Below are 17314 nucleotides of genomic sequence, written 5' to 3' on the forward strand. Positions count from 1 at the left end.
CATTGTTGGTATTTTTTTAATAAACATTTGCCAAATGGGAAAAAAAGAAAAAAAAATCACATTTTAGTACAAAATGACAGTTGCTTGTCTCCTTTTTGAACTTGGGTTACATCTCTTTTTGTTTTACATATGATTTTACAATGGCAATTGGCAGAGGGCTTGTGTAATTTAAAGTGAACACAGCCTTCCATCAAGTCATTCAGTAGCTATCAGTTTTACTGCATTCACCCAAGTGCTACCAGTCTTTCTGGAACCAATGATCTCTTCACTGTTGGGTAGAGCTTGCAAGTTAAGCATTTCACTGTACTTGTGGATGTGACAATAACACTTGAACCTTTCATCAAAAACAAGCCCAGAGAAGCCTTATCAACTGAGACCTCCTGGTTGCAACATATTCTTAACCCCCAAAAACTACATAACTGGTCTTTTTAGAATTGTGCAGATATAGCACTTCATTCATTTCATACCTAAATTGTTCTCGCCTTCTTTAGTCAGTAGTGCAAAAAATATGAATTAGTCTGCTCGGGAGTAATTAAAGAACGGCTAAAGTACATATTTAAAACGCATACCTAGCCTGGTACACTTGAAAAAGGTGTGTTTAATTTAAAAGACAGAAGTAGAATAGATTACCAAAAAAAATACAAAAAAATGGTACGAGCAGGAAAAGCCCACTCCTGCAACATACCCCACATTCCAGATAAATTAGGACTACAATGCTTGACACAGATTTTAATTTTTTTTTAATTACAAATCAGGTGCACATTTCCAGATCCCTCTGGTCAGCCTGAGAGAGTTTGGGGCTCAGTTTCTTTTGAGTCCTCAAGTCTGGGGTGTTTCCATCATCACACCCTGCCCCGTTCACTATGCCACAGCCAATCAGAAGGGGAGGCCTCGCCCTCGGATGGCTGTTGAGTTCACATTTGTGTTGAAGCCAAGGGGCAAAGATGGGGCCCCGGCCTGGGAAGGGGAGCCCCAGGACTGGCCCGGAGGTGGGATGGGCGGGGGAGGTGTGGCATGGTTGTAGAGCTGGATGGTGGTGGGGTTGACCTGCCCTTCCACAAGCAAGGAGTGGCTTTGATTGTACTCAAAACGGTGGTCTTTGTCCCCGCTGAACACCATGCTACTGCCACCTCTACCTCCCCCTGTGCCTGAAGGGTAGGGCTCCTGGAGTGAGGGGGCCAGGGACCCGGCAGCTGAGGACAAGCCGGGGGTTGGATCGCTGCTGGTGAACACCTCCCTCAGGGCGTGGGGGGGCAGGCCGCCCCCCAGCATGTGGCCCATGTAGCTGTTGCCAAAACCTGCAGGAGGGAAGGGTGGAGGGGGTGGGCGGCTGTAGTCACCGCCATAGCCCGGTCCTTCTGCGCCGGGGTGTGGTGAGTAAACTTGCTTCGGGAACCTTCCTCCCTCACCTGAGATCAGCATGGGCGGCAGGTGGCCAGTCTTGGGCTCCATCTTCTGCCGGTAGTCCAGGTCCTCGCAGCAGGGAGGGGGCTCTGGAGGTTCAGGAGGTCTCTGGTCAGGGGGTAGGATGGGTCTGGAGGAAACTCCACTCCCCTCAGACACTAAGGGGGAAACGCACAAGACATGATGTTAATTCAATGCAAAGGGATAGTTCTAGTTGGAGTTCTATCCAACATTAAATTAATTGTGTACAGAAATTAGAGCCAGATAAGCCTACTGGATGGTCACAACTGTCACAACTAGCAAAATGTCTATATAGGAGTGTAGTTACCTGGTGAGACAGGGATGGGCTCTGGGGGCTGCTTGGGCTCAGGGGGTGGCGGAGGCCGTCCTGCTAGTGGGTTTCTTCCGACTGCCTCGTCCCTGGCCTCTTGCCTCTGTTGGGCCTGGAGGAGCTGGGCCAGCAGCATGGTGACCGCCGTCTGGGTGGCTGACGATGCTTCACCTTCAGGCTTCCCCTGCGAAACCGACGAGGGAGGTGGTGATGGGAGCTTGGGCATGGGGGGCGCTCCACCCAGCAGAGGGGGCTTGGGCGGAGGGGGTGGCTCTGGGGGCTGGTTGGAATCAGAGGGCGCTGGTGGCAGGACCTTGGAGAGCTGCTGCAGTGTTTCCGAATTGACCTTAGCGATCTGGGCTGCATTGACAGTGCTCTTAGACTGGCCAAGCAGCTTGAGGAGGACCGCCAGCTGTTCCTGGGTCAGCTGGCAGTTGGGACCTTTTGGGTCTACGGGAGACAAAGGAAAACGTGATTTACTAAAAAGTAACTATTAATTCACTCCAAGTTGTTGTTAGTGTGTAACTGACAAGGCATGAGGCAAGTATGGTGGGTTGACTTTGCAGTACTAGACTAGAGACAGTCACTCACCCAGTAGGGCCGAGGCAGCCACAGTCTGGGCTTTGAGCCCCCCGGGTGGAGGGAAGCCCTGGGGGGTGTTGCTACGACTGTCGTCTCCCAGCCCCAGCTCCTTACGGGGGGCCTTGGGAGCTGACAGCTCCTCTGGCATTTGCTTCTGTTTCCGCCGCTTCTTACTCCACAACTCATGGCAGTCCTGCCACAGGGGGAGACTGGAAAGGAGCAATGGGGACAAGATCTTCAATTTCTCGCATGGAATAGCCTTCATTTCTCAGAACGACAATGTTTCAGAAGAAAGTGCTTTGTTTCTGGCTATTTTGAGCCTGTAATTGAACACACAAATGCTGATGCTCCAGATACTCAACTAGTCTAAAGGCCAATTTTATTGCTTCTTTAAATCAGGACAACAGTTTTCAGCTGTGCTAACAATTACAAAAGGGTTTTCAAATGATCAATTAGCTTTTTAAAATGATAAACATGGATTAGCTAACACAATGTGCCATAGGAACACAGGGGTGATAGTTGCTGTAAATGGGCCTCTGTACGCCTATGTAGATATTCCATTTAAAAAGAATCTGCCGTTTCCAGCTACAATATTCATTTACAACATTAACAATGTCTACACTGGATTTCTGATCAATTTGATGTTATTTTAATGGATTTTTTTTGTTGCTTTTCTTTAAAAAACAAGAACATTTCTAAGTGACCCAAAACTTTTGAACGGTAGTGTACAATTCTACAGTGATGGATCACAGACACTGAGGTGTAACGGCTTTTCCCAAACATACTCTGGTGGGGGCATCTTGGTTGGGTCCACGTCTTTGAGGAATTCACTGCTTAGCGCCGCCTCGGCTGCGCAGCGCTTGCTGGGGTCCAGTGACATCATGTGGTCAAACAGGTCCAGGGCTGAGGGTGGAATACTGACCAGAGAGAAAGACCAAGTGATTAGTCAAACACTGCCAAAGACTAATACTATGTATTATTTTCATACGTCAATGACGAACCCATTTACTGAATTCAAACAAGATGATTGACTCACAAAGCATACTCCTCTCTGAGCCGCCGCCGGTACTGTTTCTTTGGTTTCATGGTGTTGAAGTAGGGCAGCTTGATGACGTCTGGCCACACGGCGGGGCAGGGGCTGCCACAGATACGACTGGAAGGGAGAGAAGCCATCAGTTTGGGCTAGAGTTCGGTAATGTGCCCCATTTGGGAACACTGTCAAACGAGATAGCTGAAGGCCTTTCAGACAGTTAAAGCTGCAATAATGTACATTTTTGGGCGACCTAACAAAATTCACATAGAAATGTGAGTTATAGATCTGTCAATCATTGAAAGCAAATCTAAGAAGTGGTAGATCTGTTCTGTGTGTGCCATTTCTATGCTTTTGTTTTTAAGTTTTGTTTTTGCGTATTTTACTTTCAGATTTGTACACCAGCTTCAAACAGCTGAAAATACAATATTGTTGGTTATGGAACATATATTTCACAGCAGTTTAGATGGTAGAATGATTCTCTACACCAGGGCTCTCCAACCCTGTTCCTGTAGGTTTTCGCTCCAACCCCAGTTGTAACTAACCTGAGTCAGCTTATCAATCAGCTAGTTATTAGAGTCAGGTGCGCTAGATTAGGGTTGGCGTAAAAACCTACTGGACTGTTGCTCTCTAGGAACACGATTGGAGAGCCCTGCTCTACTCTTTATTTTCTTGTTTTGTCACATACTGAAATTCGGCGAACTATTAAAATTTTAGCAAACAGGAAATGACGACAGAGCAATTTCTTAATAGTGAATCTTTAAACAAATACTGAGAATAAGACAATGACAGATTTATAGTACCCGTTTCCTCTGACCACAATGTACCTGATCAGCTCTAACTGGGCAAGCTCCTGGTTGGCTTGGAAAATGGGCTTCTTTGTGAACAGCTCCCCCAGAATGCACCTGGATTTCAGACAAAAACAGAATGAATACATTATCATCTTTATAGAACCATGACCCATCACCTGTCCTTGGTTCAAGAATCATGAATCTCATAAGCCAGTGAAACACCACACCGAATGTCAACGCAATGTATGTCTCTTACCCGCAGCTCCACACGTCAATGGCAGGTGTGTACCTCTCCTCCCCCAGCAAAAGCTCAGGGGGTCTGTACCACAGGGTGATCACCTTGTTGGTGTACGGGCGGCTATTACAAATGCATCAGTGTCAATAATATCATCCGGAACAAAACACAGTTGAGACCTATATGTTTGATGAAACATATATACAGTAATACATCTGAAAATCCAATAACTATGGGCAGTAATCAACTGTAAGCCATATCGGGACACTTACCTCTCATCAGAGTTATAAAGTCGAGCCAGTCCAAAATCTGCCAGCTTTATTTGACCCCTGGCGGAGAGAACAGAACACGGCTTTAACTTGACCTCCAAACCCTTTTTGTCAGACACTGCCACCGCAGTGGATAGAAACAGGTTCTTTGACGTTGGCTACCCTTTAGCATGGTCCCAGATCTGCTTGTGCTTTGGCGTGACAATGACCATAGGAGTTGACAAGACAGCACCGACAGATATGGGACCAGCAGGCTAGCTATCCTGAGGAGCACTCACTTGTTATTGAGCAGGATGTTGGAGCACTTGATGTCCCTGTGCAGAAAGTTCTTTTTGTGGCAGTAGTCAAGGCCCTCCAGCAGCTGCCTCATGAAGGACTTGATGTGGCTCTCGTTGAAGTGGACCAGGCCTGACTCCAAGAGGCCCATCAGGTCATGGTCCATATACTCAAACACCAGGTAGAATGCACCTGTAGGAGGAGGATGGATCATATAGAAGGGAAACAGATGCATAGATAAACATAATGCAGACACATGGGGCTGCGTCCCAAACGCTTTTCCCTATAGTGCACTACATTTGACCAGGTCCTATAGGGCTCTGGTCAAAAGTGGTGCACTATTTAGGGAACGGAGTGCGGACATGCTAATACAGAGGGTTTGTCATATGGACCTTTGTCGTTCTTGAAGTCCAGGGCATCCTCCTTGTCGGTGACTATCTCCTTCATGTTGATGATGCTCTTGTGGTTGAGCTGCCGGAGGATCTTGATCTCCCTGATGGCGGTGATAGGGAAGCCCTCCTTCTCGTTGTCCAGACGCACCTTCTTCAAGGCCACCATCTCAGCTACACCATGGGGATAGAGATAAAGGGCAGAGTATATTGTAAAATACATTGTGGCAGACGGCAGGGAGAGGTGAGGGGGTGGTAATTGAGGAACGATAGCTTGCAGGCTCTACCCACAAGCCTTAATATGGACTTCCTGCCCCAACGAGGCAAGACTGAATTGTTAAGCCAGGGAGTGCTTGTGGATTAAGAAGGGAGCAGCCTACACAAAGGGGCAGAGGAGCTGAGACAAGAAAGGTATGAAGAGTGAGAGAAACGAGAGCAAAATCTGTGTGAATGCCCATTGTGACCTGGGACTACCCCCCCATGTACCAGACCAGATTGGCTGAGAGCCCGAGTGTGAGGATTACCCCTGGAAAACGGAACGGCTTGTGGACTGTGAGGTGATGGGTGAATTCCCCCTTCTTTCCCCGTGTACCAAAATCCCTAATAAACTTCCCCTTTGCATTACATTTGGGCTAGTGGTGGTGCCTGTTTTGTTATTGAACTTGGTGATGTGGAAACCCCACACCCTTGATCCTGCTACAACATGTTCACACATAATAGATACATAGGGCATAGAAAGACTTCAATTTTGAGTAGAGCGAGTTTTTGCTTTAAAATGTTGACAGTGAAATAATTATTATAATATGAGCTACCAGGAAGATAGGGCGTAGCCTATGATCTACATGAAATGTTGAAGAAAGAAAGCATTAAGTAGTCCTCACCTGTGTCTTTGTCTTTTGCCTTGTACACCTGGCCGTAGGTGCCCTCTCCCGTGATGCCGATAATCTCAAACTTGTCCACGCACCGTTTCCCCCAGTCTATCTCAGTCTCCTTGATCTCCCCAAAACGTGGGCCGCAGATCCTGGGAGACAAACAAACCAACTAGAGATTAGGTCAAGCAGTGGTGGTCAACACCAGGCAGTAGAAACTCAAGGAGCATTAAGAAGCATAGGCCATGGAAGAGGTAGGGTGAGTATAATGGTTCCACAGAGCAGACACGGAAGGCCAAGGGGCCCACACATACTTGGGCCGGCGGTGAAGCGTGGTGGTCTTCTTCTCGTTTAATGGGCTGTGGGGGGAGGAGGCGCCGCCTCCGGGGAGCTCAGGAGGGAGGGGCAGGTCGGCAAGGAGGTGGCGGGCCTTCTGATGCTCTGCTGGCTTCTTCCCTGAGAGCGAAGGTAAGACCTCCTTCAAGCTGCACAGGGGAAGAAGAGAATGAGAAGTTAGGCTATGGAACAGCACAGAGGTAGAGTGATGAAAACAATAATAAAAGGTATTTTCTATTACGTTCCATTTACCTGTCTGCTCCATCTAAGTGCTCGAGGACGTGCAGGGGCAGGAGTAGAGATGTCAGTGTAGAGGCAGTCAGGGCAGCTACTCGCCCCTTCTCTTTGACCTGTCCAGATGCTGGTGCTTTCCTCTTGTCCCGTTGCACAGAGGGGTGCCGCTCTCTGTCCCTGCTGGGCTGATGGGGCTCTGTGCTCCTCTTGGAGGTTCTGTCTGCAGGGGACTGGGGCTGGCTCAACACAGGGGTCCTGGGACACTTCTCGGGAGGTGGTGGGGAAGGGGGCCGGCCCATCTTGATGATGGGGTTGGCCTTGGGGCTGGGCTGGTGGGAGCCTGTAGAGGGTCCCTTGGTGGAATTGGAGGCGTTGCTGGAGCTTTTGGCCCGGGCAGCTGCCTCGGCAGCTTTTGCCTTCTTTTGCTTGCTGAGCTCGGCCGCTAGGCTGCTCTTGAAGGTCAGAGTGCTGGGGGAGAGGCTGGAAGGTCGACTGTGGGAGCAAGAGTGGCGGTGGCGGCTGCGTGAGCGGGAGTGCCTCAAGGAGGAATACGGGCTCCTGCTTCGAGACTTGCCAGATCGCCTGGAGAAAGGAGACACACAGGTTGTATGATGAACCTTTATCACAGGAGACAAGTTCTCATTAAAAAGGTGCATAATGTCTACCTAGTGCAAATCTAGCAGACTACTGAAATGGACATTTATATTCAGAGCCATTAAAAGCATCATTACAGCCTTAATCACAATCTAGTAAAACAGTTCTACTAATATGTTTCACAAAGCAGAGCTCTCTCAGGCAATCCAGATTCCACCCTGACCTCATATTTACACCAATGTCTCTGAGTAGCTAGGTTTCCATCCAATTGGCCACAGATTTATGCAAATATATATATATTTTTTAATCAGCATGAAAACAATATGCACTTTTTCCCCACAAGAGATGCGTTGCCATCAAATTAACTTGTTGTGGATAAAATGCTGGGCGTGGTGATGTAGATTCTAAGCTAACATATAAAATTGTTTAATGATGGTCATACCAAGGAGAATTTACCCATTTAATTTTGAATTTTAAGACCCCTTTTTATTTTATTTCACCTTTATTTAACTAGTTATTTAGGCCAGTTGAGAAGTTCTCATTTACAACTGTGACCTGGCCAAGATAAAGCACAGCAGTGCAACAAAAACAACACAGTTACACATGAGATAAGCAAACGTACAGTCAATAACACAATAGAGAAGTCTATGTACAGTGTGTGCAAATGTAGTAAGATTAGGGAGGTAAGGCAATAAATAGCCAATAGTGGCGAAATAATTACAATTTTGCATTAACACTAGAGTGACAGATGTGCAGATGATGATGTGCAAGTAGAGATACTGGGGTGCAAAATAGCAAAAAATAAATAACAATATGGAGATGAGGTAGATGGGTGTGTTATTTACAGATGGGCTGTGTACAGGTACAGTGATCGGTAAGTTGCTCTGACAGCTGATGCTTAACGTTAGTGAGGGAGATATAGGTCTCCAGCTTCAGTGGTTTTTGCAGTTCGTTCCAGTCATTGGCAGCAGAGAACTGGAAGGAAAGGTGGCCAAAGGAGGCGTTGGCTTTGGGCTTCACCAGTGAAATATACCTGCTGGAGAGCGTGCTACGGGTGGGTGCTGCTATGGTGACCAGTGAGCTGAGATAAGGCGGGGCTTAACCTAGCAAAGACTTATAGATGACCTGGAGCCAGTGGGTTTGGCGACTAATATGTAGCGAGGGCCAGCCAACAAGAGCATACAGGTCGCAGTGGTGGGTAGTGTATGGGGCTTTGGTGACAAAACGGATGGCACTGTGATAGACTACATTCAATTTTCTGAGTAGAGTGTTGGAAGCAATTTTGTAAATGACATCGCCGAAGTCAAGGATCAGTAGGATAGTCAGTTTTACGAAGGTATGTTTGGCAGCATGAGTGAAGGAGGCTTTGTTGCAAAATAGGAAGCCAATTCTAGAATTAATTTTGTATTGGAGATGCTTAATGTGAGTCTGGAAGGGGAGTTTACAGTCTAACCAGACACCTAGGTATTTGTAGTTGTCCACATAAGTCAGAACCGTCCAGAGTAGTGATGCTAGGCGGGTGGGCGCAGCAATCGGTTGAAGAGCATGCATTTAGTTTTACAAGCTTTTAAGAGTAGTTGGAGGCCACGGACGGAGTGTTGTATACCATTGATGCTCGTTTGGAGGTTTAACACCGTGTCCAAGGAAAGGCCAGATGTATACAGAATGGTGTCGTCTGCGTAGAGGTGGATCAGAAAATCACCAGCAGCAAGAGACACATCATTGACATATACAGAGAGTCGGCCCGAGAATTGAACCCTGTGGTACCCCCATAGAGACTGCTAGAGGTCCGGCCAACAGGCCCTCCGATTTGACACACTGAACTCTGAGAAGTAGTTGGTGAACCTGGCAAAGCAGTCATTTGAGAAACCAAGGCTATTGACTCTGCACCCCTTGATGAAATACTGAATTTGGCATTACTGCTATTATCCAATTGAAACGCATTGAACAGATTCACTAATTAAACTATATATATATATATATATATATATTTCCATTCATTTGTTGGATGTTGTTGTTGCTGGTACTGGGGAACTTCAGACAATGGATTGAGAGGTGGCCCATGCAAAAAACATCTCCCAATCTTAAAAACAGACGGATTTGATGGGGATGTTATTAAATTGATTTCCACAGGACTGCGGAAATTGTAGGCTAAGGGTTAATAAAGTGTTTGTAATTCAACAAGAAGCACTTAAAAAAACAAAAAAAAAAACATCAAATTTAATGCCAGATTTCTAGAATTTTCAGACTATTTTGGGGAAGTGTATACTGGCTCCTGAGTCAAGATGGTCAAACAGTACTATTGCGGTTTAATTGTAAAAAAAATATATATATATATATATATATATATAGGGGGGTGCCGGTACAGAGTCAATGTGCAGGGGGCACCGGTTAGTTGAGGTAGTATGTACATGTAGGTAGAGTTGATTAAAGTGACTATGCATAGATGACAACAGAGAGTAGCAGTGGTGTGGAGAGGGGGGAGAAGGGCAATGCAAATAGCCCGGGTAGTCATTTGACTAGATGTTCAGGAGTCTTATGGTTTCGGGGTAGAAGCTGTTTAGAAGCCTCTTGGACCTAGACTTGGCACTCCAGTACCACTTGCCATGCGGTAGCAGAGAGAAGTCTATGACTAGGGTGGCTGGAGTCTGACAATTTTTAGGGCCTTCCTCTGACACCGCCTGGTATAGAGGTCCTGGATGGCAGGAAGCTTGGCCCCAGTGATGTACCACTGTTGCGTCATCAGCAAACTTAATGATGGTGTTGGAGTCGTGCCTGCCCGTGCAATCGGGGCGGCAGCGTAGCCTAGTGGTTAGAGGGTTGGACTAGTAAACGAAATGCTGCAAGATCGAATCCCTGAAAAATGAAAGAGAAATGCAAACGACAGCAGCAGAGTCCTGTATGGCAATATATTCAGATGTTAAATGGGAAGGAAATGCAAACTTTAAAATTGTAACACCCCTAGTATATATAGTGCCTTGCGAAAGTATTCGGCCCCTTTGAACTTTGCGACCTTTTGCCACATTTCAGGCTTCAAACATAAAGATATAAAACTGTATTTTTTTGTGAAGAATCAACAACAAGTGGGACACAATCATGAAGTGGAACGACATTTACTGGATATTTCAAACTTTTTTAACAAATCAAAAACTGAAAAATTGGGCGTGCAAAATTATTCAGCCCCCTTAAGTTAATACTTTGTAGCGCCACCTTTTGCTGCGATTACAGCTGTAAGTCGCTTGGGGTATGTCTCTATCAGTTTTGCACATCGAGAGACTGACATTTTTTCCCATTCCTCCTTGTAAAACAGCTCGAGCTCAGTGAGGTTGGATGGAGAGCATTTGTGAACAGCAGTTTTCAGTTCTTTCCACAGATTCTCGATTGGATTCAGGTCTGGACTTTGACTTGGCCATTCTAACACCTGGATATGTTTGTTTTTGAACCATTCCATTGTAGATTTTGCTTTATGTTTTGGATCATTGTCTTGTTGGAAGACAAATCTCCGTCCCAGTCTCAGGTCTTTTGCAGACTCCATCAGGTTTTCTTCCAGAATGGTCCTGTATTTGGCTCCATCCATCTTCCCATCAATTTGAACCATCTTCCCTGTCCCTGCTGAAGAAAAGCAGGCCCAAACCATGATGCTGCCACCACCATGTTTGACAGTGGGGATGGTGTGTTCAGGGTGATGGGCTGTGTTGCTTTTACGCCAAACATAACATTTTGCATTGTTGCCAAAAAGTTCAATTTTGGTTTCATCTGACCAGAGCACCTTCTTCCACATGTTTGGTGTGTCTCCCAGGTGGCTTGTGGCAAACTTTAAATGACACTTTTTATGGATATCTTTAAGAAATGGCTTTCTTCTTGCCACTCTTCCATAAAGGCCAGATTTGTGCAATATACGACTGATCCTATGGACAGAGTCTCCCACCCGCAGCTGTAGATCTCTGCAGTTCATCCAGAGTGATCATGGGCCTCTTGGCTGCATCTCTGATCAGTCTTCTCCTTGTATGAGCTGAAAGTTTAGAGGGACGGCCAGGTCTTGGTAGATTTGCAGTGGTCTGATACTCCTTCCATTTCAATATTATCGCTTGCACAGTGCTCCTTGGGATGTTTAAAGCTTGGGAAATCTTTTTGTATCCAAATCCGGCTTTAAACTTCTTCACAACAGTATCTCGGACCTGCCTGGTGTGTTCCTTGTTCTTCACGATGCTCTCTGCGCTTTTAACGGACCTCTGAGACTATTACAGTGCAGGTGCATTTATACGGAGACTTGATTACACACAGGTGGATTGTATTTATCATCATTAGTCATTTAGGTCAACATTGGATCATTCAGAGATCCTCACTGAACTTCTGGAGAGAGTTTGCTGCACTGAAAGTAAAGGGGCTGAATAATTTTGCACGTCCAATTTTTCAGTTTTTGATTTGTTAAAAAAGTTTGAAATATCCAATAAATGTCGTTCCACTTCATGATTGTGTCCCACTTGTTGATTCTTCACAAAAAAAATACAGTTTTATATCTTTATGTTTGAAGCCTGAAATGTGGCAAAAGGTCGCAAAGTTCAAGGGGGCCGAATACTTTCGCAAGGCACTGTATATGCCTTAATACATTTTTTAAATAGACTCAGCTTTCATTTGACACCCAATTTGACATACTTCTATTTACTTCACGTTGGTGCTTATGAGTCCTTTAATATGGAAACATGAACATGAAATATTGCAGTTGTAAATAACTGCTACTGAACTAAAAATTAAGAGCTGAGAAATAAAAAGAATACCTACAGAAAGCTGTCAACAGGAAAGCATTGCTTTGCCAGCAATTGGATTTTAAAATATTATACAATCAGAGCATTTTCCCCCCCGGGAAAGGAGCGAGAGGCTCGCTCGAAACAGCAGCAGACCCTAGTGAAACAGGTACCGTGACAGGCAGACACTTTCATTACTGGAATCATGAGGATTTTAGCCTCCTAAAAAATGGGAAGTTTTGGGTGAGGTGACCATGTAGAATGTGCAGCTTTCACTGATGCAACCAATTACATGTTTTACTCGCACAGCCAAGTCAAAGGGTGCGACTAAAATGTTTGCAGTCTGGAGCCTTGAGGTGGCATGTGTAGTCCACTGTGTAGCCTTACTTCAAACATTGAAACTTTAGTAAATAAAAACAAAGAAAATGGATGATTCAAAATATTAACTTTGTAACCATTCCCATTTAATCCCCTCAAGCCAGTGTTGCATAACTTTAGTCAACCAAAGCAAAAGATTTTGAAACTCTGGTGTCTCCCAGTGGCTCCTGTGGATGAAGTCAGCACACAACGTGACAAGCAGCAGAAATAATGTATCCGTCAGAATGTATGGAATACATCAAAGTGACTAGCTAGCTAACATTTTTTATCATGTTACAATGCGTATCTAGATACATTGCACTTGTACATTTGGGTACTGATACAATGGCAGGCAGCATTTAAAGCACCTAGCGGCCCCATGACTGAGAGTACCAGTCAAGCGCTTACTTACTATTGATAAGCCAAATGTGCATGCTGTTACTGTCACCGTTTCCATGTGCCAAGATAATTCAACACTTTGTAGGCCAAACCGTTCTGTTGTCTTAAGCCATCTTGCATTTTGAAAAGGAGATGGCCTCTCTTCCAAACTAAGGCCTTCTGTGTAATCATATTTACATAATGAGGAAGTATGTGTAACGGGGGTCAGTGTGCTGCTCACAGCTTAGCTTCCTCCACTGTACATACTAGACTCGAACCAGTGATGCTCTGCTTCACAACACATGTAACCGGCCTCCTTGACAACATTCCAATGGGTTGAGCCACCCAAAGGATACTGATTGGATGGCTCCATTTGCAACATTGCAAGCTAGCTGTGCAGTGAGCTTTACAGCACGTTTTTAACTCAGCAATCCAAGAGCATAAATCACAATATTGAACATGATCACACAAGAGAAGTTAAAACACGGGTCCATATCAGTCAGATAGGTAGTTAGACGATTGACACGTGAAATTATACCAGACGTGTTATCTTTGACTTTAATACAGGTACAGTACCATCTGATTGACTGCTTACCTTATGACTGGACTTGGGCTGAGTGACTTTCGGTATGGACTTCGTGATCGCCGATGGGTACCGTAGGGACTTGAGACAAGTTCTCCCTGTTCAAATGGACTATGTCGGCCATAGCTTGGAGAACTGCGCCTGTTGAATGGGCTCATTGGAGACCGCTTTCTTTTGTTGCTTGAGTATGAACTGGGCGACTTTGAAATGTTGTAGGCGCCATAGACCTCAGCATCTCGGCTGTAGTATGTCAAACTAGGGGACAGCCTTTTGTTCCCATAACTGGGACTTCTTCTACATATAAACTGTTTATTATAACTACCACTGGGAGACTGGTAACCATAGGAATAAGATGTCCCATGTGGACTTTCTGCCTTGAAACCAGGACTTCTTCTGGAGGCTCCGAGTTCTTCACAGTCATCTCGGTATGATTGTGGTGCATCCCTGTATGCAGTCAGGGCCTCTTTTTCAGACCGTGACTTACTTTTGTGCCGTTTAGACTCCCTTTTATCCAAAGACATGGGCGGCAATGTCGTAGACGTCTTCTTGCCGTTGCTGTCACTGTTTCTCGCACTATCTCGGTTGTTTTTGGTGGCACTAAGGCTACTTCCGCCACGAGATTTCGAAGAGTCCCTCTCACCGCTCTGGCGTTCCTTTCTTTTCGGTTCCTTCTCTTGTCTATTCCTCTCGGATGAACCACTGGTTTGTTCATCCTTCCTGAGATGCACTATATCCCGGTCTCTTCGAGACCATCTCTCTCGGGATGTCGGTCCGTTGATGTCTGTAAACTCAATTTTGCTAAATCGATCGGCCGAAATCCGAGCATGCGGTTCTGGTTTAGGTGAAGGGCTCCCAGAAAAGCGTTCCGATTGGGAACTCACGTCGTCATATTCCACCAAAGTCCGAGGTTCACCTTCTCTTACGAGAGTGCTTCTCCGTTCACTGCCTGGTTCATCTGGCGTATGCCATGGTTCTTTCTCCCTAGCGTGACTGTGTTTCTTTCTACTAGACGACAGCCTCTTCTCCCGGTGTTTCTCTCGCTGCTGAGTAGCACCGCTTATAGTTCTAACGCTACTGCGCCGCTCCGGTCTGTCACTTCTCTGTGCCGATGGGCTTCTTCCCCGACCCTCGCGAATTACCACCGAGTTAGGCATTTATCAAAAATATGTGATATATACTTTTGGTAACATTGGTTGTCTTCAGTGTTATGTTCCTTGGTACACAAAACATTTGCAACAAATTGGCTAGCTAGCAAACTAGCAAGTTAATATAACTAGCTAGTCAGACGGTAACCAGCAGTGAGCTATTACAAACGACAATCCATCGCATTCATCATCTCCCAAAAAATCCATAATCTGTTTCCCTCGATTAAATTAATTTCATATGACAAATAAATCAATGATTATAATCCGGGACTGTAAGATTCCAAAGATGTGCCATCTAGCTAGCCAGAGCTAGCTAGCTAGGCAGTGTCTCGTAACTGCATTCCATGTTGAGTATAGCAGGCCCGATATCTCCTGCTCGAAAGGAAATGTTTCTTGGTAGAAAATCGCAGCTCACGTCGGCTTTAAAAATATATTCCCAAAGTGCTGAAAATAAGAAATAAAAACATTTCACTTTTTAGTAATGACATTTCTTTACGCTTGCCATAACAATCCAGTTTGGACGAACAAGGAAGTGGCTAGCACGCATCAAACTATGCTAGCTTTCTTTCTCCTTGGGAGTTCAAATCAACTCCGGTAGATTCAATAAAACAAAACTATTTTAAAAATCCACGGACAGTTTACTTATTTTAGTGGATAGCCGTATTATCACATATTTATATAAATTCAAATATTATATTTAGAGTTTTATTGGTTATATAATTACATTTTATAACCGATATGCACCGAACATAATTCGTCAACAAGATAACGTTAGATTGCCGGGCCCTCCAGTTTTCAAATTGAAGGGCTGCTGCTACTAGTACAACTACTATTACTTCTTCTTCGATGAGATTTAAGGGTGGTTGGCATCCAATAAATGTTGCATTACTCCCACCTACTAGACTGGAGTACAACTCCCTATACTTTGCTTGAAAAAATGAATAAACGAATACCCTACCATCGAACACTACACACACACACATATTTTTATAATAATAACAAAACACCCACCCTTCTCTATTATTTAAATCTATTTAGTCCTACCTCAGGCCAACAGACTGAAAGGAGGGCACAGCACCACTTAACACACCCTGTAACTATTCAGACGTAAAGTCTTGCACACCCAAAATACTTCTCTGCAGCTGCCACCACAACCTCAATTGTCTGCGACTTACATTCCATCCCTTAAGTACAGTTGATAACCATTGCTATAAATGCAAAAAAAATCCAATCAATCTTCATGAAACATATATCACTTGCTGGTTTAACCCTCTGTACTTGTACAGATCTAATACTCACACCACTCCTCTTAAGATCCCTCCCCCTTGACCCATCTTCCTCTACTTTCTTAACTGCCTCAGCATATGACAACATCCGCACTACTCTAACCCTGGAAATCTCAACCTGCCTCTCTCGCACAGGAAATGTCTGATCCCAACCCTATGGGCAGCCCTACAATTAACACATGCCACTACCTTCCCCAATGCTACACATTCCTTTGTCTCATGTCCTTCTGCATATGTCTCACACCTAGGAACCTCCCTCCTACACACTGCTGCCACATGCTTGACACCTGTAACAACGGGATGCACCCCTTGGGATGTAGCGTTTAACAGTGCATCCCACCTGCAAAATCGGCAGTGTATCAAATACTTGTTCTCCCCCCACTGTGTGTGTGTGTGTGTGTATACAGTGGGGAGAACAAGTATTTGATACACTGCCGATTTTATACTTACAAAGCATGTAGAGGTCTGTAATTTTTATCATAGGTACACTTCAACTGTGAGAGACGGAATCTAAAACAAAAATCCAGAAAATCACATTGTATTATTTTTAAGTAATTCATTTGTATTTTATTGCATGACATAAGCATTTGAAACGTCTGAAAAGCAGAACTAATCAAATGGCTACCCAGACTATTTGCATTGCCCCCCACCTCCCCACGCTGCTGCTACTCTCTGTTATTATCTATGAATAGCCACTTTAATAACTCTACCTACATGTACATAATTACCTCAATTACCTCGGCACCGGTGCCCCCTGCACATTGATTCTGTACCGGTACCCCTGTATATAGTCCCGCTATTGTTATTTTACTGCTGCTCTTTAATTATTTGTTTTTCTTATCTATTACTTTTTTAGGGATTTTCTTCAAACTGCATTGGTGGGCTAGTAAGTAATTTTACTGTAAGGTATTCTGCGCATGTGACAAATATAAAATTAAATCAAATTTTATCCTAACGTCACTTTGTCGGGCAAAGACTAAACATCAAAACTCAAAAGAATAGACAACGACCCTTCTGTTTCACCACTCACGCCACCCATTCTGCTTCGCACCAAACGACGAGCGTCACAAACATCGGGAATCTTCCCCTTCATTTGGTAAACTTTTACATTTACCGTTACCCATTTCAATTTCACTCTTTTCTTGAGAGCAAAACAATTCACATATCTTGCCCCCATTCGTCCCTCTGACCAGCAGAAACACAAACAATTATCACAAGACCACTTCTGGTTACCCTCACCGATTCCACAGCACCCAACTCTGTTTTCACCCACCGTGAAACCACAAATGGATCAGCCAAAAAGCAAGGGTCCACTTTTTCAAAAGACTTCACTCCTACTGTCACAGACTCAAAGCCTCAGGCTACGAGAACTTCACCACACCTATCACCTTGGAAACTCCGCCCTCATTCACTTCCATTTCTCTTTCAGTCTTCAGTTCACTCTGCTTACACCACTTTAACAAACCATCTCCCCCTTTCT

At 44.9% G+C, this 17314-nt stretch overlaps 1 protein-coding gene across 3 annotated transcripts; it reads right to left on the bottom strand.

The window, feature by feature from the left end:
* LOC112215708 (cyclin-dependent kinase 13) lies at positions 1 to 15837 on the bottom strand. Of its 3 annotated transcripts, none has more exons than XM_024375006.2 (15): positions 15724 to 15828; positions 13416 to 14992; positions 6765 to 7328; positions 6491 to 6661; positions 6189 to 6328; positions 5311 to 5481; positions 4921 to 5110; positions 4646 to 4702; positions 4395 to 4496; positions 4175 to 4252; positions 3354 to 3470; positions 3103 to 3234; positions 2327 to 2526; positions 1733 to 2185; positions 1 to 1562 (listed from the first exon to the last, which is right to left on the bottom strand). In XM_024375006.2, exons 2-15 carry the CDS (start codon positions 14555 to 14557, stop codon positions 877 to 879), a joined length of 4203 nt encoding a protein of 1400 aa, XP_024230774.1. In that variant the 5' UTR covers positions 14558 to 14992; positions 15724 to 15828; the 3' UTR covers positions 1 to 876. The 3 variants fall into 3 exon arrangements, with proteins under 3 accessions (XP_024230774.1, XP_024230773.1, XP_024230775.1); XM_024375005.2 differs by lacking the exon at positions 15724 to 15828 and adding an exon at positions 15273 to 15375; XM_024375007.2 differs by lacking the exon at positions 13416 to 14992 and having other exon boundaries at positions 15724 to 15837.
* Positions 15838 to 17314: the final 1477 nt, after the last annotated feature.

This window comes from Oncorhynchus tshawytscha, linkage group LG16 (genome assembly GCF_018296145.1).
Source record: "Oncorhynchus tshawytscha isolate Ot180627B linkage group LG16, Otsh_v2.0, whole genome shotgun sequence".
Lineage (NCBI taxonomy): Eukaryota > Metazoa > Chordata > Actinopteri > Salmoniformes > Salmonidae > Oncorhynchus > Oncorhynchus tshawytscha.